General features: G+C 49.1%; 1 protein-coding gene across 2 annotated transcripts; it reads left to right on the top strand.

The window, feature by feature from the left end:
- Nucleotides 1-2446: 2446 nt before the first annotated feature.
- Nucleotides 2447-19937, top strand: CALCOCO1 (calcium binding and coiled-coil domain 1). Of its 2 annotated transcripts, none has more exons than XM_069101265.1 (15): nucleotides 2447-2594; nucleotides 5824-6003; nucleotides 6359-6461; nucleotides 6940-7130; nucleotides 8072-8230; nucleotides 9047-9195; nucleotides 13272-13362; nucleotides 13845-14000; nucleotides 14430-14684; nucleotides 15123-15248; nucleotides 15859-15954; nucleotides 16708-16816; nucleotides 17162-17364; nucleotides 17790-17896; nucleotides 18934-19937. In XM_069101265.1, the coding sequence occupies exons 2-15, from the start codon at nucleotides 5848-5850 to the stop codon at nucleotides 19106-19108; spliced, it is 2076 nt and encodes a 691-aa protein (XP_068957366.1). In that variant the 5' UTR covers nucleotides 2447-2594; nucleotides 5824-5847; the 3' UTR covers nucleotides 19109-19937. The 2 variants fall into 2 exon arrangements, with proteins under 2 accessions (XP_068957366.1, XP_068957367.1); XM_069101266.1 differs by lacking the exon at nucleotides 18934-19937 and adding an exon at nucleotides 18174-18927.
- Nucleotides 19938-20609: the final 672 nt, after the last annotated feature.

The following is a 20609-nucleotide window of genomic DNA, read 5'->3' as shown; positions in this document are numbered from 1 at the left end:
CAGTCTCTCCTCTACTCAACTGTCAAAGGGATCTTCCTAAAGTGAAGGTCTGAAGATTATACTCCTGCCCCTTCCCGTTCAGTTTTTTTAAAAAAGAGGCTCCCCATCACTTGCAGGATTAAATATGTGTTGGGACAGGATCTATGCTGTGGGTGAACCTCAATCTCCAACCTCTGGACACAGCAGGAAAAAAAAAAAAGCAACTGTCCCAATCTGGTCAATTCTAAAAATCAAGTCTACTGCCCTTACAAGGCTAATCAAAAGAGGTTACTCCCATCTGCATGGGAGGATAGGAGGGGAATCCCTCCCAGGATCAGCATGGCTCTACTCGGGAGATCTGGGCATGCCCAGGAAAACCCCCTCAGGGTGCCTCCACATTAGGTAATCTAGAGAGAGACAAATATGAATACAACCTAATCCAGTTTGTCTTTCTTAGACCGAATTCTGTAGGCTGACAGTATGTTCCAAAGGCCCTTTACATATAAAACCCTATGATTGTTGTTCAAAGTCTTCCATAACCTGGCCCCTTCCTACCTTTCCAATCTTCCAATGATACTGGCCTCCGTGCTATTTCTCACACGACTCTTCTTTCTTGTTGTCGTTTGTCCTTTGTTTTCAAAGAGGCCCAATGACATCAGAGGGTGATGTCTCCACATGTGTGAACTGGATTTAAGTGTGGCAGAGCTGAGCAAGGTTATCAGCCTCACTCCATCTTCCAATTCTGGGAATTTTCCCTGGCTATCCCCTATGCCTGGAATGCTCCTGATTCTCAACTCTCTCTTGATTTTCCTGGCTTCCTTCAAGTATCAACTAAAGCCTCACATTTTGCTAGAAACCTTCTTGGTCATCATTAATCTTAGTGCCTTCCTTCTGAAATTACTCACAATTTTTCCTGTATATAGTCAATGTGTGTTTATTAAGCAATTACTGCACTGTGCAAAACACTGGGAATGAGCAGAAAGACAGTCCCTGCTCTCAAGTTGCTTATATTCTAATGGGGGAAAGGCAGCATTTAAAAGACACTGGCAAGTGGGCATAGTAGAGAAAGTCAAGGATCAAGTTGGGAGTACAGCCTGGAGAGGAATGAAAACACGGATGGCCTGAGCCTTTTCCCCAAAATGGGAGGTTTTAGAAGGAACCCCAATGGGACCAAGATGCATCAGAAATGGAGGGGCTTGGAATATGTAAAGTCCAGGGGTGAAGTGAGTTTCCAGGGTAGAAACATTTTAGGAGCATCCTAGAGTAAGACCAAGTGAGTCTGGAATCCAGAGAAAGCAAGGGTGAAGGCCAGGCTAGGGCGTGAGTTTTTTCAGCAAGTGCATATATCTTGTCTTTATGTGGCTTGTTTGCACATTTTCTCCTCCATCCCCCCTTTGATGGTGACACTACCTGGGACTGTTTTTTGCTTTCTTTTGTCTCTAGCACAACAATAGATTCTCAATAAACGCCTGTTGACTGACTGACTGATGAGACCAGGGATTGTTTTCTGCCCTTTTTTGCATCCCCATAATTTAGCATAGTACCTGGAACACAGAAGGTGCTAAATAAATGCTTACTGACTAAGCCCTGTGGATATTTTTTTTAAAGGCAAAAACAAAGTACACCCGTCCAAGGAGCTCACCTTCTAATGGTGGAAACAACAAAAATAATTATGTCTATGCAAGATATATTCAGTGCAAACAAAACAGTGAAGGGTAAGCTCCGAGGGAAGGGGGGGGGGGGGTTTGGGGGATAGGAGGATGCTGAGAAAGCCTCCTGCAGAAGGCAGGCTGCAAGGAAACCAGAAGAGGTAGGCACAAAGCCTTAGCCCAAATTAACTAAGCTAACAAGCATTTTTAAAGTGCCTGCTATGTGCCCAGCACTGGGCTAATCAAGCAAGGCCGATACAAGGAAGGACTTCACTAGCACACACAACTTCCTCTCCAGCACTCCCAGGCCACGAGCTCTGCAAGCTTCCGAAGCACAAACAGAGCATGCGCATTACCCCTTCCCGGGTGGCCTTATTAAGACTGGATTTCTTCGAATGCCCCGCCCCCACCCGCTGCCTCACGTGTGCTGCCGGAGGTGGCCGACAAACTGGGAGGGGAATTTTTGCAAAAACTGAAGGAAGAAGAGTGGGCTGCGCCACTGGGTCAAGGCTATTGCTACTGCCCAGTTTCCTACTCTGTCAAAAGCACGTGGTTCCACTGCTTCCTCCCCACTTCACCAAGCTTGAGGCCCACAGTCAACCCCACGCCCCATCAAAAAAAAAAAGTTGCAAAAAGTTCAACCCAATTAGCTTAGGCCGCCTGCGCTTGCGGGATTCTGGGAGTTGTAGTCCTTCTGGGGAAGCGTCCTCATTGGCTACTGCAGGAGGGCGGACTACAGATCCCAACATGCCTCAGTCATCACAACACTCTTCTCCACCCTCCACTTCGCACTGCTTCCTGGGGTTGGTAGTTCTAAGACCAGCAAACTTCGAAGCTCGGAAAAGGAGAAAGAACTACAAGCCCCGAAAGGTTCTGCGCCCAACTCTCTCCCCCGCCCCTCTCTCAGGCAGAGTGGTGTTTTTGTTGTTGGTGAAAGGTGAGGGGAACAGCTGATCTTCTGGTGGGGTAAGAGAATTGGTCCTAATTTTTGTTTTGGGGGGAAGGGAAATTTATGGAGTGTCACCCCAAGTTTCCATCCTTGAAAAGGAATTCTGGGGAAACAGATTTTTTAAGGGGTTAACCCTTTAGTGGAAAGAAACCCCCCCAGCTCTGCCCCAGTGCTTAGGGGCGCGTGGTTTTTGGGGGGAGGGGGGGGTCCCACCCAGGACTTGGAGGCAGATCCCTGCTTGCCTTCCCCTCCTCCCCTTGGGTAACTCACCCTGAAGGACTGGGTAGGTTCGGGAGGGAGGAATTGTGGGTGCTGAAGTCAGAGTGAGCCCCGTTTTTTTATCATCCCGTCCCAAAGCAACAATCTCACTCAAAATCAGTTCCAAGGGTTTTTCCTGCCCTCCATGGGTAGGGCACTGGGGAGCTCTGGGGTCATGCGACAAAAGTGAGGGTCTGTGGACCCTCCCCATATGGACGCCCCAAAATCTTGTATCACACACACACACACACACACACACACACACACACACACACACCTCTTTTTTATTATGGTGCAATGCATAATTTTCTAAATTTTTTTCCCCAGCCCTGGAGGAAAAATCCAGATTTAATGTAGTTTTGTTGGAGGCTAGAGAGTTATCTGGACTTCCCCAATTTAGATCCTTGGGAATAAACCCACTTCCCCACACCTTTATCCCAATCCTTTAGGGTAGTAGAAAAAAAAAATATCCTGCTTTAAGGTAATGTAAAGGATCAGCAACACTTATACTTGAGGGTTTTTGAGCCCAAGATAAATTAAAGAGTCAGAAGGGTTACATTGCATTTAATTTCTTGCCTGGTTTCCAGAGAAATTTTAAACCCTTTTCCCAGTGCCAGTTGTACTCCCAGCTACCTTCTTCCTCCTGGTTTTTTTTTTTTAATTTGTTTCTTAATTTTAAAAGTCTCTGCTCCGTCTTCCCCCTCCTGGCACCAACCAGTATGGGTCTGTGATGTTTTGGGTCCTGCACATGACTAGTGGCGTTTTCCGATTGGACACCCTGTGAGCTGCGTTTCAGACGTAGATGGGAGGGAGCAGGCAGAGAAGGGAGAACTCTCAGTTCTGGGTAATAGTTTTTCTTTTCTAATCCTTCCATCCCGTCTTCTCTTACATACCCTTCTTCCCCAGAGCAAACCCGAGCACTCCTACTTTCATGCCCTATTCTGCAGCTATCAGTCTCAGAGGAGTAACTTAAACATTTAGGACTGAAAACAGCAGAAACTGGAGGGGGAAAGGGATTGGTCTATTCTGGAGCTGAATTTGGTTTATTCTCTTTGAAGAAATCAGGAGGTCAAGCATCCCAATGGGATGGTAGGTCAGAGGTCCAGGAAGCAGGAGATGTCAGTTTTGTTCCATTTCCTAATACTGGAAATGAATCTTTACCTTCCCACCACCCCCCAGTCTCATCTGTGCCCAAGGGTGGGGTGTTCCTGGCTTCTGGCCCCTACATTCCATCTCCCCCATCCCACCACGTTCCTATCTGATGTTTCACTCCACCCTGAAGCAGCCGCCTCCAGGATTCCTGACTTCATGGGGTAATATTTAGGGAGTCCCAGCATAGAGCCAATCTCTCTCTACCTTTTCTCTGTCTTATGCCTCACATGGAAGTGGGAATAGTTGGTTTCCCAAGAATTTATAACACTCAGTAAAGAGAGAAAGGGGGACCCCTGGCTCAGGGGCATAAAGATTTTAGTTTGGACACTCCAGCCAGATTCTAGTCCTGGAGACTCAGGCATTCGTGTCCGTTTTGGTTATTCTTATTATCAGTTGTCCTTAGAGTATTAGAGCTGCAGCTGTGTCAACAGCCCCAGGAAGTCAGTGAAGGTATAAGTTTGACTGGGGGGGGGAAGGAGAGTACCCCTTTCTGCAATTAAATTCCCTATTCAAGAGCTTTGGAAATTAAGGGTCTAAAGCAGGAGGGGGGGGAGGAACTGGAACAGTGGAAATGAGGTATAAGTTAAAGAGAGTAAGAGTGAGGGGGGATAGCACTGGAGCCTAGAGCTGATGGGCAGGGTTGGTTGGAGTTAGAAGCACTGAACTTCTGTAAGGCAGGGATTTAAATTATGGAAAGTGCATGTGAGCCTCAGACTGAAATGGAGCAGATTGAACATCTGAATGCCTTGGTTCTAAGAGCCAAGAATGAAAATATCTGGGAGACTTTAGAGCCATAGTAATCAAGATTCCCTGGTCCCCAGGTCTGGTGCTTAGTATAGTTGTGTATGAGGAAACAGATTAGGGAAGAGGTTAGCTTTGAAGCATTGAACCCCTCATTATCACCTGCCTATTCATAGGCATCTCAAAGGTAACATGTCCAAGTCAGAATGCATTATCTATCTCTCCCCATCCCACCCCCCCCAAAAAAAAAAACCACTCATCTTCTTGTCTTCTCTGTGTCTGTCAAGGTCACTACTGTCTTTCCAGACCTTCATGTTCAAAGTCTAGGGATAATCCTTTTCCCTCTCACACACACCCCCTTCCCATTCATTGCCAAATCTTGGCAGTCCTACCTCAGTAGTACTTCTTACATGTCCCCTTCTCAGTATTTACTCAGCCAGCACCTACTCCAGGTCCTTATTACTTCTGACCTGAATTATTGCAAAACCTTCCTAATTGTTCTCCCTGATAACAGTCTCAGTCTAGTCCTTTCTCCATACAAACCACTGAATCCATGTTCCTAAAGCACAGTTCAGACTTCTCTCATCACTCCTCTGCTCAAGAAGCTTCAATGGTTCCCCATCACCTCCAACATAAAATACATCTTAAACCCTTTCCAATCTGGTTTCGAACTCTCTTCCTAGATCTAGCCCAGTGCAACTCTGACCAAAGTGGTCTTCTCCATGTTCCCTAGACATGACGTTCTGGCCTTCACTCAGGCCCTCTGTCCCCTCTGCCTGTAATGTTCTTCCTCACCTTTGCCTCTTGGCATCTCTGGCTTCATTCAGGGCTCAGCTCCAGTACTACTTCCTACTTGGGGCCTTTCCTAATCTCCCCCAATCATTGTCAGTTCCCCTTCCCAGAAAAAAACTTTAGTCATATTTTGTATCCTCTTGACTGTACAGGTTGTTTCTGCCCAATGGAATGTAATTTCCTTGAGGAAAGAGACTGTTAACATTTTTCTCTTCTGTTCTCAGAAACTAGTATGATACCTGGTGCATCGTGGGAGTTTAACAAGTACTCATTGAATTGAATTAACTCCTCACTCCCTGACAGGACTGAGATATCTAAGAAGGCACCATGGAAGAGTCATCACTCAGCCGAACCCCACCCCGGGGTGGGGTCACTTTTCTGAATGTGGCTAGGACCTATATCCCCAACACCAAGGTGGAATGTCACTACACCCTACCCCCAGGCACTGTGGCCAATGCCAGTGACTGGATTGGCATCTTCAAGGTACCTGTCAGGGAAGTCTGACTGTTTGAGCATAGAGGGTAGGGGGACATAGGTTGCTAAAATCAACAGGTGGGAGGAGGGAGGGACAGAGGTGACAGTGATGCCGGCTTTCTTGCTCCAGTCCAGTACTAGGAATGAGCTGAAACTTTTCCCTTTCCCAATTGTCCTTAAAGTCCCCCAGGGACCCTAGAACCTCCCCCACACACACACCTGCCCGGTGCCCCTGTAGTCCCTACCCCCCAGCCCTAGAGCACTCCCTAGTATTCTCAGCAGAAGGTAAGTCAGAGCTCATGACTTACGAAAGTCAGGGATGGTGATAGCCTAAAAGTCTCATTCCAACTTTGGACACTTACAGACAGAAGCCTCCTCAGTCAGAGATTATCACACCTTTGTCTGGTGCGTGGTGCCTGAAGGTGCAGCTGAAGGCTCTGCTGTCCACTCCAGTGTCCAGTTCCAAGGTATATGGGGAGACTGGAGGCCTGGGAGGAGGAGCAGGGGGATAGATGTTATAGGAAAGGTAAGCTAGAGAGAGACAGGAAATACGTGCAGATGAGTACAGTGGAAATTACATGCAGCTGTATTCAGGGGGTGTAGAAAGCCAAGGGGATTTCAGAGACTCTTGGGGTTGATGGGAACTGGACGTACCAGACAGTCCAGTTGCTGAGGATTTCTCTTTTAGAACTGGGAGAATTAGTAAGGGGAAGCTTTCTGGAGTAGGAGTCTGTGGAATAGGGTTGAGAAGGAAGGGGGTTAGGAGGAACAGCCTTTGAGAAGCTCTGATGTGGGAAAGGGGCCAGAGAACCAGAGCTAGGGAATCCTGGGAGATAAGGAGGGTTAGTAGAGAGAGGGTGTTTGAAAAGTTCAAGGGGGAGAATTTGGTGTGGGGCAGGGCTAGGTCTTACTCCTGAGGACTCAGGTGCCCAATTCTTCCCACAGCCAGCTACCTGCCCAAGCCAGGTGCCCAGTTCTACCAATTCCGCTATGTAAACCACCGAGGCCGAGTGTGTGGCCAGAGCTCCTCATTCCAGTTTCGGGAACCAAGGCCCATGGATGAACTGGTGATGCTGGAGGAACATGAAAGTGGTTCTGATATGCTGCTTGTTGTTCCCAAGGCGACAGTCCTGCAGGTAAATGAGAGGAATGGGGCTGGGGACCTCCTCCTTCCTTATTCTCAAGTCCTTGTTCTAGAGTTGTGAGTTACACCTGACCCCTGACCTCAAGGAACTTCGAGTCTTATAGAAAAGATGAGATGTAGACTCTGGACATGGGGGAAAGACTAGGAACTGATAGGATCCGAGGGAACAGACTAGTTCAGAACAAAAATCAGATGGACAGAGCTTTACCTTGCAGGTGTTGAATGACTGAGCAGATCCAAGAACTTGGGCTGGAGGTGAATGGGAGTGATAGGGGAAATGCTTCATTTGGAAAGTCTTCCTACAAAGGAAGAGATAAAGAACAGCCTTAAAAAAAAGATGTCTGTCTAGCAGTGAGAGCATTATCTAGATGATGGTGATGAATATACATTAGATACATTCCCTTAGAAAACACAAGGCCACGATAGAAATACTGTTATGAAAAAAATGAAAATATTAAGAATGGACATGAGTATATTCTGTATAAGTCAGAGCTCAACTTATAAAAATCGGGAATAGTTACAGCAAAGGAGCCTTATTCTTGGATTTGGAAACATTGGGGAGAGCTGTGTCTTCTGTTCAGATGAATCATGGGATGTCTTCCAGAAGAAGGAGGGTTCAGGCATTGTTAGGCCAGGGATGGAGTTGTTATGATAAGTTACAAATGAATAGGGCCAGAAGAAGGAGGAAGAGGAATGAGCAGCTGGGAGGGCTGTGCCTGCTGAGCAGGGGGATGGAGGCAGGGTCAAGTGACATAGAAATTTTTCCAAGCCTGTTTCCCTTCTTGCCCATACGTTTTACTATTCATAATCATTGGGCTTCCCAGCCAGAACCACAACCAATTGTGGGGTTGGGGGGAATCAGGAAGTTTAGCCTGAGGGGAGTGGGGGAGGGGGAACGGGGAACAGCTGCTGACATTACATGGGCATCTCTAGAACCAGCTTGAAGAAAGCCAGCAGGAGCGGAATGACCTGATGAGACTGAAGCTGCAGTTGGAGGGGGAGGTGACTGAGCTGAAAGGCAGGGTACATGAGCTGGAGGCCACGCTGCAGGTCACCAAGGACGAGCAGGCCAAGTTGATGGAACAGTACAAGGTGAGAGCACCTACTCAAAGGCCTGTGGGGTTCCAGACTCTGGATCCTTGTGGAGGAGAAGGGGGAGCTGACTGAGTGGGCGAGGCCTCAAAGGAGGGGCTTAGTACAGTCGGGTCAACACTAGGTCAAAGAAAGAGCTCCCCGCTCCAATGATGGGGGACCAAAGGGAGCTCTGACATTTCCTCTTGTAAAGGACTCGTTTAAACATGGTAGGGTCTGGGATGGCTCATACGGTGAAATGATCTCTGGCTTTAGATTCAGAAGACTCAAATTCCAGTCCTAATTCTGAGCATTTACCAGCTGGGCACTCATTAATGTGACATCGGATGAGTCACTTAAACATATTCTGCCTAAGTGTCTTCATCTGTGAAATGGGAATATTCATTTTATCGCTTGTGTTATGAGGAGAAGCACATTGTAACCATACTATAAAGTGCTATGTAAATGGGAGCTATGGATTATCACTATGGGGTGGGGAAGATCCAATGCAGAGGTGAGGGGATGTCTTGAGATGACCCCTCCAAGTTCCCTTCAAGGAGGACAGTGGGACAAAGAGTGACTTTGGAATCTGAGGGTGGGCTCAGATCCTGGCTCTGCCACTTCTGCCAGGGTGACCCACTCAGTATCCTCATCTGTTAAATGAGGGGGTTGGGCCATGGGGGCCTCTTCCAGCTCTCTCAGTCTAAGCTCCTATGTGGCAGTGGAAGCAGAAGAGAGAGGGAGGAAGCCTCCGGTGTTTTTGAGCTCCCCCTTTGCCTCTGCCTCCATCTCAATGAGGGGAGTCTCAGCCTCATTCCCCTTCTGTGATCACCCCAGGGGCTGTCACGTGCCCATGGGGAGCTTAAGGAAGAGCGAGATGTCCTGAGCAGACAGCAGGGAGATCATGTGTCCCGGATCCTGGAGCTGGAGGGCGACATCCACATCATCAGCGAGAAGGTGCTGGAGAAGGAGGTGGAGCTGGACAGGTAAGGAGCCCCCTTCCCCTGCTGCACACCAATCCCCAGCGAAGACCCGGAGAGTCAGTGGAAAGATTCCGTTGAGGGGGAAGTTGGTGAGCGTGACCAGTAAAACAGTATAAGAATGCTTCTGTTGACATAATGTCAGTGAGCAGGAATAAGGTTAGACTCAGGATTTACTGACAGCCAGGATTACACACTATTAGAACTAGGTCCCTGAAAGCTTGGAGCTTCTCTTAGCCCTGGAGACTTAAAGTGATAGAATGAATCTTAGCTTTAGAAAGAGCCATATGGATCATTCACCACAGCCTCTCCTTCAGGACAGGTATCCCTTCTGTAAAATCTCTGACAGGTAGTCAAATAGCCTTTGCATGAACACTTCTTTTTTTTTTTTTTGCCTTTTAGAGGGCAATTGGGGTTAAGTAACTTGCCCAAGGTTACATGACTAGTTTTTTTGTGTGGGTGTTAAGTGTCTGAGGCCAGAACCAAGCTCGGGTCCTGTCCTCCTGACTCCGGGCCGGCACTTTACTCACTGCGCCACCTAGCCGCCCATGCATGAACACTTCTAACAACAGGGAGCTCACTACCCTACCCAAGGTAATCCATTCCAGTTTTGAACACTTTTTTTAAAAAGTTATTTTATGGAAGATAACAAGCATTTCCATAATATAGTACAATAAAAAATGATTGTATGTGAAACTGCAAATCACAATTTGCTATTCTTTTCAAATGTGCAACAAAATCATCCATTCTCTCCCTCTGTCCACATAGGAAATAATACCCTTACCTGCAGGTCTTCTGCCCAAAGAAATATAAATTTTGATTGCTGAAACCTAACAAGATATCTTGGGGTTTATGGACTAGATTTCTTTTTCTTCTTCTTTTTTTTTTTGGACCATGCCTTAAACCCAAACACTCTGGCTCTCATTGATTGGTCAACAACGGGTCCCAACTCAAGCCTCACTTGGTCTTTGTTTGAACTCTGATGCCTCAGAGTGAGTGTAAATAGCAGTTGTTTCTGTTTTGACCAGAAAGACCTCCCAGATCAAATTTCTTTTGACTAGGTAAAAGAGGCCATTTTTTGCCTCATTTTTTAACCTAACCTTAATCACTGAATGGGTGTTTCCTCAGACAAACTGAGACCTGGGGAAGACCTTAGCTTAAAAAGGCCAAGGTCTCCTACTGCATCCTGGGTCACCTGCAGTTGTTCTGGTCTATATCTTGCCCCTGAACCCAGAAGGCTCTGGAGGAGAAAGTGAGGCTGGTGACCTTGCACAGCCTTCCCTCGCTTAAATCCAATTCACTTGCAAGTTATGGTATCACCTTCTTGATGTCATGGTCCTCTTCAAGAATGAAGGACAAATAACAAAATCACATAAATTTCTTTTTTCTGCCCCCCCCCATGGCTACCATTACACCCACACAAATACTTTTAATTGTCAAATTTCTCTCCCTTCAATTTCTACCCCTGGGTTCTAGTTGTGTCTTATGGAACTGTGATAGGATAAACCTTATCCCTCTTCCACATCATAACCTTTCAGATATTTAAAGACGTTTTCCATTTTCCACACTAAGGATTTTCAGTTCCTTTAATTGTTTCTCATATAATTTCTGGCTCTCAGTTACCCTCCTAGGACAGGGGTTCTTAACCTTTTTTTGCATCCTGGACCCCTTTGGCCACAGTCTGGTGAAGCTGATGGAGCCCTTCTCAGAATCATGTTTGTTGCCTGCTTTTAAAAATGAAATAAATAGGGGCAGCTAGGTGGCACAGTTAATAGAGCACCAGCCCTGGAGTCAGGAGGACCTGAGTTCAAATGCGACCTCAGACACTTGACACACTTACTAGCTGTGACCTTGGGCAAGTCACTTAACCCCAATTGCTCTGCCTTCCCCCCTCCAAAAGGACAAAGAAAAAAAAAAGAAATAAATGCTAAATGTTATTTAGAAAACTCTGAACATAAAGATGTCATTTTTCCCCCGTCCAAGTTCACAGATCTCTCTGAAATCTCCTACCTTAGGTAGTTATTATCCCTCTTAAAATGTAGCACTTCCAGGAGTAACTACAGCCCTCTAGACTGGGTCTGCCTGTCCATGGGACAATGATACTGTTATCTCTCCATTTGAATACTCTATCTTTGTTAATGCAGCCAGCAGTTACATTAACTTTTTGGCAGCCATGTTACATTATGTGTTCTAATTGACCTTGCAGTAAAAATGAGGTCTTTTTCCCATGACCTGATACTAAATCAGGTCACACTCATCTTGCTCTTTTGAGCCCTTTGCTTCTACCTAGAAGCAGAGGAATAAATTGGTAGGCCTCCCCTGTCTCTTGGGGTCTGTGGCACCCGTAAACCTTGCGCATCAGAAGGTTTCAGAACATTTGAGACCTGGAAGAGCCAGGAGGAGGCAAGGCCACTGGGACCTGAGACCAGAGGTAGGGAAAGCAGTTAATAACAGCTGATGTGAGTTCCCAGGATGAAGCCAGCCCAGAGCCAGAAAGGGCTTAGAACAAGATCATCCTGGTTTTGTCTGAACGACACAGGAACAGGTGAGAAGGATTGGTAAAAGGCTGAGCCAAGGAGGGAAACCTAATGGCAGGATATAGGCACAAACCATGGAGCTTGCCTCCCACATAACCAGCTAGACTTGGAGTCAAGAAGTCGTGAGTTCTAACTTTGTCTTACTAGCTGTCAAGTCAATTCAATAAGCATTTATTTATTTGTTTCTTTGGGGGGGGAGGCAACCAGGTTTAAGTGACTTGCCCAGGGTCATACATTTAGTTTGTATCTGAGGCTGGATTTGAACTCAGGTCCTCCTGACGCCAGGGCTGGTGCTCTATCCACTGCACCATCTAGGTACCCCTCAATAAGCATTTATTAAGCACCTTCAATACCAGGCACTATGCTAAGTACTAGGTTACAAACAAAGGCAAAAAAGCAGTTCCTTCTCTGGAGGAGCTTACATTCTAATGAGGGAGACACCATGCAAACGACCATGTAGAACAAGATACATACAGGAGAAATTAGAGTAGTGAACAGAAGGAAAGCTTTGGCATTAAGGGAAGACCTTGTAGAAGGTGGGGTTTTAGGTGAGACTCGAAAGAAGGTAGAGTGAGAACATTCCAGGCACAGAGACCAGCCAGGGAAGATGTCTGGAGCTGGGAAATGGAGTGTCTTGTGTAAAAAACAGTGAGGAGGCCGGTGTCACTGGAGAGCTGAGTACTGGAGTGTGGGGGAGGAAGGAAGGTCATGTGAGAGAAGACTCCAAAGGTAGGAGGTTATGAAGGCCTTTGAACACTAAACAGAGGATTTTATATTTGATCCTGGAAGTGATTGGAAGCCATTGGAGTTTATGGAATGAGGGCAAGGGTGACATGGTCAGTTACATAATCATTCCAGTTTGGGAAAGTGGAAGCTGAGGAGAGGATGGACTGGAGTGGGGAGGACTTGAAGCCGGGAGACCCACCAGCAACTATTGCAGTAGTCCAGGCATGAGGTGATGAGGACCTTTACCAAGATGGTGGAGAGGAAAGGAGGGGACATATATGAGAGATGTCACCAAGCTAGAAACAGATGGGATTGGAGTGGGGGGAGTGATAGAGTCGAAGATGACACCTAGGTTGTGAGCCCGGGTGAAAAGAATGATGGTGGTACCTTTGTTAATAGTAGGGAAATTAGGAAGAGGGAGGGGTTAGAGAAAAAAATAAATTTAATTATGGACATGTTGAGTTGAAAATGTCTATGAGATATCCAGTTTGAGATGTCCATTAGGCAGTTGGAGATCCAAGACTGGAGATCAGGAGGGAGCTTAAGGCTGGACAAATAGATCTGAGAATTATCTTCAGAGAGATTATAGTTGAATCATTGAGAGCTGGTGAGCTCACCAAGCAAAATCATCTAGAAGGAGTTGAAGAGAGAGCCTTGGGGGACACCCATGGTTGGGGGGTGCTTTGTGACCCTGGACAATTAATTTAACCTCCCTCACTCTCAGTTTCTCATCTGTAAAATACAAGAATTGGACTCGAGGGCTTCTAAAATCCACCCCTTCCACCTCTAAGTTCTGCACATATTATCCTTGGTCCACAGGGTCAAGGACGCAGTGAAGGCCTTGACTCAGGAGCAGGAGCGGCTTCTGGGGCAGCTGAAGGAAGAACAAGCAGACAAGGAGCAAAGCCAGGTGAGGGGCAAACAGGAAAGGGGCAGTGTCTCGGCTCCATGGGGAAGGAAGGAACAAGAGGCAGAAGATCTAAGTTGCAGTTGTCTGTAATCTCCTCAAAACCATGTACTGCTGGGAACTCTGGACTGGGAAGCAGGAGAGCAGAGTCCAGTGGGGCCAAGATGCCTGGGCTCAAACTCCCCTCAGTCTCCAAGGCTGGCTGGGCCACTGACTCGTTCCAATCTGCCTTATTGGCCTGCAGAGCAGACTGTGCTTTATGGTCCAGAGACCTATTATACAAACATTCCCCGCAAATGTAAGTAAAGTAGTGGATAGGGTTTGGAGTCAGGAAGATTTGAGTTCAAATCCTGCCTCAGACACGTACTAGCTGGGCAAATTTCTTAACGTCCCCCAGCCTTCATTTCCTCATCTGCAAAATGAGGGGTGGACTTGAGACACTCAAAAGCCCAGCTCTGAATCTGTGGCCCTGTGGTTCCCACCAGGCCAAGCTGCAGGCCTCACAGCTGGAGTGCTGTCGTCTCAGTGCAGACCTACAGAAGGCCAAAAGCCATCAGGGGGAGCAGGCCTCTCAGCTCCAGAGACTGCAGAAGGAAGTCACCCGGATCCAGAATCTTCTGGATGAGGCCCAGCAGCGGATTGTGAGTAAGAGCCTGGGTGCCTGTCTTCTGGGCAGGAGGAGCCAGAAGAATGTAGGACAGAGGGGTCATACTCAGGGCAGGCAACTCTAAGTGCTCCCTGAACCAGCTTAAAATGCAAGTGGGAAATGTTCAATGAAATAAATACAAATATAATACAACATGGTATTCATATGAGGCTTTCCAAGGCAATACGCAGCCCTCAGGAATCCATTGAAGTTTGATACCCCTAGTGCAGAGGAAGCTTGGGAGACCCAGAGAATGGAAAGGGAAAGGGAGTAGTGGCTGTGGTTTGGGGGACAAGGTACCTGGGTCCTGAGTGGAAGAAGAATGTAGAATCTAATGGAAGATAGGAAACTTCAGGTTGAGAGCCCTGGGGTCCCCATCTTAATTCAGGTATAACTGACTCCATGCCTGTCTTCTCCCCTGGAGACTGAACTAGAGCCCCTGAAAGAGCAGCTTCGGGGGACCCAGGAGCTTGCAGTCTCGAGCCAGCAGAAGGCTGCCCTGCTTGGGGAGGAGCTGGCCAGCACAGCAAGTGCCAGAGACCGAACCATGGCCGACCTCCACCGGAGCCGGCTTGAGGCAGCCGAGGCCAGCAACAGGCTGGTGGAACTGAGTCTGCAGTGGAGAGAGGACAAGAGCTCATGGAGCAAGGAACGGACAGGACTTCTGCAAAATGTGGAGGTGCGAGGATGGGGGCAGGCCACAGGGCGGCAAGGAATGGCAAGGCCGTGCCAGCCATTTGCTGGGGAGACCTTAGCTTCCACCGCTATCCTGGGTTAGAAAGGAAGTGGTTGGCACTTGCCAGTTCGGCTGGTTTGGGGTTATGTGGGGAGTGAGTCCGAGCTACCCTTCTCTGGCATGTCTGCTCCCGACCCGTAGAGTGCTTCTCCCTCCCCCCACTCTCCTAACCCATGTGCCCTCTTCCCATCCTGCCCTCCTCTTGACCTTCCTGGGCCTTCTTTGCATTTTCCCCTGTTCTTCACACTCTGGGACCATGATAGTTGAGTGAGGGAGGCAGCAAAGGGGATTCAGAGAAGTAACACCGGTGAATCCGGGGTAGGGAGGTGGTGCAAGGCTGGGGCTCTTATCAGTGACATTCTCCTTTCTGCCCATGCCCAGGCAGAGAAGGATAAGATCTTAAAGCTGAGTGCAGAGGTCCTGAGACTGGAGAAGGCCGTGCAAGAGGAGAGGACCCAGAGACAAGAGCTCAAAGCTGACCTGGCTCGAGAGAAGGATTCCAGTCTGGTAAGACATCTCAGCCCACAGCCCCCTGGAACCCACTGTCCTTTCTCTGTATATGCCTACAATGTCAGCTCAGAAGCCAGAGGTCAGAGCATCATAGATCTGGCGCCAGAAGGCCATAGCGTTCAACTCCCTCATCTTACAGCCCAAGGACCTGGGGCCGGTGAGGGTAGATGACCTGCTGGGGATGGTGCTCAGGTATATTTCGTTTTGCATCTTGCTTATTAGCAGCCTTGTCTACTATGATTTGAAGTATGGAATCCCTCTTTCTTCCACTAGCATGTGTGTCTTTGGCCTCAGTTTGATTGACTTGAGGTAACCCAGGCTGAGAGACCATACTTGGAACATATCGTGACTAACCACTAGTCAGGACTTAAGCAACCTACATTCAGCCTAGTTACAGTCTTACCTGACCCTGAGTCCTTAAAAAACAGAAGGACCCATGTCTCCAACTCCCTAGCCTGGGATCTGTGGGCTAGGGAAGAGATCATGGGTCATGCAGAGTGGGAGAGGCTGGCTTTGGGATCCCAGCTTTCTTCCATCCAGGTGGCAGAGATCATGTTCTAAGAGAGGAGTTCTTGCTTCCATGTTCTCCGTGGCCCTTCTCCTTCAGGTGCAGCTGTCAGAAAGCAAGAGAGAGCTAACGGAGCTTCGGTCAGCCCTGCGAGTGTTTCAGAAGGAAAAGGAACAGCTGCAGGAGCAGAAGCAGGTGAGCCATGCTGAGCTCAGGAGGCCCTGGGCTCCAAGGCCACCGATTCTGCACTGACCAGCAGCCTCCAGCTTTTCTAACTCCTCTGAGCACCCAGAGCCCTGGCCCAGGGGGACAGGGGCAAGAGGGCAGCCTTCAGGGCACCTAGGTGGCACAGTGAATAGAGCACCAGTCCTGGAGTCAGGAGGACCTGAGTTCAAATCCTGCCTCAGACACTTGACATAAAAACTAACCGTGTGACCTTGGGCAAGTCACTTAACCCCAATTGCCCTCCATGGGTTCAAATCCCAGCTATGCTCCTTACCAGCTGTGTGACCTGGGGCCCTCCTGGGCCTCAGGCTTCTCATCTACAAATCTGTCAGATTTGGACTAGGAGGGCCCTGAAATTCCTTTCAACTCAAGTCTCTAACCCTGTGACATAAGAACTTGGGGCCTTTCCAAAAGGCTGTAGTTACTTTCAATTCCCTGAACATTAGAACATCATATAACTGTTACTACATGATTCTAGTTCTATGGTTCTATTATATGGTAGTGTCGGTGTGATTAGTGGAGGTGGTCAAGCAGCAAGCTGAAAGGGAGAGGTACAGGAGGGTCTGAGATCCAAACTGGCAGGGGGTGGGGTGAAGCTGCCCCTCCCCAAGATGTGCTGCTGCCTTTGTGGGGTGCTAACCCCAGGGAGTTGGGGCAGAGCTCATGCCTGAGGCCTAGGTGGGCTGGGGCCTCCTCTGGCTTTACCATGTGCTTCCAACCCAGGAACTGCTCGAATATATGAGGAAGCTGGAAGCCCGCTTGGAAAAGCTGGCCGACGAGAAGTGGAGCGAGGATGCAGCCACAGAGGATGAAGAAGCGGCTCCCGGGCTGAGTCTGTGCATCCCTGACACCCTATCTCCAGCCTTTCCCTTCCCCACCCCCAGCACCACTCAGTGCCTCAGAGGGAAGCTTCAGGCCCCCAGGCCTTGAGCATGGCTCCTCTAGGGAGTGATCCCCTCTCCCACATGTCCCCCTCTGGGGCTTGGTTTCATGTTCTTTCCTCCCTCATCTTTTAGGGAGTGACCCCCTCTCCCACATGTCCCCCCTCCTCACCTTTTAGGGAGTGACCCCCTCTCCCACATGTCCCCCTCTGGGGGTCAGTTCCAGGCCCTTCCCCCTCCTCACCTTTTTAGAAGGCCCCAAGGCCTTGACAGTCCCTCCTCTTCCCCACTCACAGGCTGTCCTGCGGCAGTTCTGACCGACTCAGAGGATGAATCCCCAGAGGACATGAGGCTTCCTTCCTATGGGTTGTGTGAGCGAGGAGGCCCTGGCTCTAATCCCTCTGCACCCAGAGATGCTCCTGCCCTTGTGGTCATCAGTCAGCCATCCCCTATTGCTCCTCACGTGACCGGGCCCCATGAGGACAGTAGCTCTGACTCGGTGAGTACAACATGCCCAGCAGTCTTTGGGACAAGTGGGTAGGGGAGGGTTAAAAGGGTTACACCAGATGTCCTAACCTCCATACACAGGTTTTCAGCCTGATGGGCCCCTCTATTCTCTCCGATTGGGGAGGGAGAGGACTCGGTTGTCCTTGCCCTCCAGCCCACCCTATCCAAGTCCATTTGACCACCCACCCTGAACACAGACCACCTCTGCTCTTGGCCTCCATCCACACTCCTCATCTCTGATAGATTCATCTTGGTCTCATACTCCTGGCCCCACCTCTGTCCCATTCCCTGGCTTCACTTCCACTCCCATCCCAGGCCCTGGTTCACTTTTGCCAGGCCCCACTCATGCCTCTTCATCTCCCCAATACCCCAACTTCTAAAATGCTGCTCTCCTCGACCCTGTGTCTGAGTCCCCAGGAGGCAGAGGATGAAAAGGCAGTACTGATGGCAGCAGTGCAGAGCGGAGGGGAGGAGGCCAGCCTGCTGCTTCCTGAACTAGGCAGTGCCTTTTATGACGTGGCCAGGTGAGGTGGGAAACTCCCAGGGGTGTGCCAGGGGAGAGTGGAGCCCCCATGATCAGCGAGAGCCCTCAGGCTTTGCTATACCTGGTTCAAACATCACTGTGCCCCTCCCTACACCAACCTTCTTGATCAATGCCAAGATGGAGGAAGGGCCTGGGGTGGGATCCCTGCTACCCTCAAAGTCCCAGATGCCTCTAGGTTCTAAATTTCACTCAACTTAAAAGCGTGTTCCAGCAGCTCTCAGAGGCTCTACCTGTAACAAGCTTCTGTGTTGTTTTAGCACCATCTTCCGTGGAGCCCAAATTGTCTTGCACCCCCTCTCTCCTGCCCTTTCCCCCCCCCCACGCTGGCAGGTAGGTGCCCAGACCTCTGGATAAAGGGAAGCAATCGAGGACCGCTGATTGGGATGGGAAAGCTGGGATTCAGGATCTGATTATCCATGGGTCTTTGGCTTTCCCCAACTTCCTTGGGGACTCAGGAAGGGGTGGAGTTGGAGAGGGGGAGAGCCAGGTATCAGAGTGGTAAGTGCCTCCCCCCACCCAGCAAAGAGGAAAAAATGGAAATCCAGGCAATCTGGCCCCCGGCTTTGTCCCAGACATTGGGACAGACTCAGGGCAGAGGAGATGGGAGAATGCTGTCATCTCCTCCTTGGCTAGAGCAGGAAGATGAAGGACGATGTCAGACTCATTTTCGGCCTCATTAGGCAGCAGACAGAGATGGAGGGAGGAGAGCAGGGGGTTGGGGGATGGGCTTTGGAAACTTGGCTGAGTAGGCCAGTGAGAGGCCGGGGAGGTAACGGATGCCAACATCTTTGAGAGCTAGGAAAAAAAACAAGGCCTCTGGCTCTGCCCCAATGGGCCATTGCTTTAAGAAGAACCGAGTGAGTGATGCAGGCAGCCTAGGAAGTTGGACACCTGTGTCCTTTTGCCGAGAGCAAGAACAACTAGCAGCTGGGCATCTGGATTTCTGCTCCTAGGATCAGAGGAAGGGGTGGGACAGCAGGACTAAATCACCTCCCCCACCACTCTGCCTCTCCATAGTGGCTTTGTTGGGGGCCCCCTTTCCGAGGCCAGCCCGGGGGGCCCTGCCGCCCCTCCTTGGAAGGAGTGTCCCATATGTAAGGAACAGTTTCCTGAGTGTGACAAGGATGCCTTGGAGGAACACATGGATGGACACTTCTTCTTCAGCACCCAGGATCCTTTTACCTTTGAGTGACACACACACACACACACATGCATTTTGGGGCAGACTGAGTTCCAGGCCCTCAAGACCCCTAAGAAATCCTCCCACTCCATTTCCACTTAGTCTGACCTTGAATCCACAACTTGTGTAACACTGATTGAAATGAGCACTCCTCCCCCCCCCCTGCCAAACAAGACACCACCCACGATGGTTTGAGAGACAGACTGACTAGGGGCTCCAGGGGAGGTATCCGCTTGAGCCACCAGGACCCCCGGCGCTGAAAGTGAAGATTATCCCTCCAGACAGCCTGGCTTCTGTTGTCTCAGTGTTCCAAAGCCAATTCACGGAGCACACCCTCTTCCCCATTCTTCCCCTTTGAGGTTTATATTTGTTTACCTGAGTTCTTCTGTCTCTGGGTTTTCGTGGAGGCAGGGAAACCAACCTAATGACTTTTAATGACCCTTCCAGCTCTAGGCTTCATCTCTTTCTGGTCCCTTACTCCCTTTCCCTGGCTTGTTCATATGGTTAGATATTAAGTTTTGTGGTTTCTTTGGGGGGTAAAGAAGGCCCCTGCACCTAATTTCATCCCTTTCCTGGCAGTACCCTCCCACCCCACATGGAATGAACAACATGGAAAGAAAAATTCATCTGTGCCTTTTGTGCTGGGGGAGGGGGGAGCAGCTGAAACCAAGTATTTTCATCTCCTGGCCTGTCTTCAACCCCCTTGACAGCAATAAGATATTCTTCCCTAATACCCTCCCTGTCACCACCACACATCTTCCCCCACCCCAAGTTGTGTAGCATGGGCAGAAGTATTTATATGACCTGTATACTATTCTAATAAAATGTGTTCTTACCACAAGCCATGACTAAGGTAAAGTAGTTCAGGTATTTGGGAACAGGTGTTCCTTCACTCCCTATTCTCTGGATCTTGGTGGGAAGAGGGATTTGGTCATTTGAGAAAATGGAGCTGGGTGAGTTCCAGATGTGTGTTCCCTGCTGCTGCCAGTTCCCAGAGGAAAAGGAAGCCAGGCCAACAGTGGACCTGACTCCCCGAGGGCCTGCAGTTCACTTCTCTGGCTTTTAACAGAGGGTTTGGGTTCTCTCCAAGAGACCAGTGGGGAGGGAGGAATGCCATGGGTCAGTCTCAGAAGGAGGCTTGGTGATCCAGAAGGGCCCACCCAATCCTGCTCAGGCTCTGGCTCCTTCACAGCACCCAGGGCTAGGAAACAGTGAGAGGGAAAACGACTGGGTTTGAAATATACTATCTGTGTGGTCCCGGGCACATCAATTAACCTTTTAGGCCTTGGTTTCCTCATCTGTAAAATGAGGGTGTTAGACTAGATGACCTCTAAGCCCCTTCCAGTTCAAAATCTACTGTACTAAGACCTAAGCTATGCACTCATTTTAACACCAAAGTGGCTCTCCCACCCCCGTGACCACTCCGGGACCCCTCAAACCTCTGCTTCTTATTCCCTAGCATTCTTCCCCACAGGTTCTACCGCTCTCAATCCTTCAACCTGACAGAGGCAGG

The sequence above is a fragment of the Petaurus breviceps genome, unplaced genomic scaffold, assembly GCF_028583685.1.
Source record: "Petaurus breviceps papuanus isolate PSGF00001 unplaced genomic scaffold, PetGlider_PUasm1.0 454, whole genome shotgun sequence".
In the NCBI taxonomy this organism is placed as follows: Eukaryota; Metazoa; Chordata; class Mammalia; order Diprotodontia; family Petauridae; genus Petaurus; species Petaurus breviceps.
The sequence above is the reverse complement of the archived record's forward strand: the minus strand, read 5'-3'. Positions and strand labels throughout refer to the sequence as shown.

Bases quoted from the DNA above. Each gene is read 5' to 3' on its own strand.
- CALCOCO1 (XM_069101265.1), top strand. From the start codon at position 5,848: ATGGAAGAGTCATCACTCAGCCGAACCCCACCCCGGGGTGGGGTCACT. The intron at 15,955-16,707 runs GTGAGCCATGCT...CTTCCAACCCAG, and splicing joins AGCTGCAGGAGCAGAAGCAG to GAACTGCTCGAATATATGAG. The intron at 16,817-17,161 runs GTCTGTGCATCC...CCCCACTCACAG, and splicing joins AGAAGCGGCTCCCGGGCTGA to GCTGTCCTGCGGCAGTTCTG.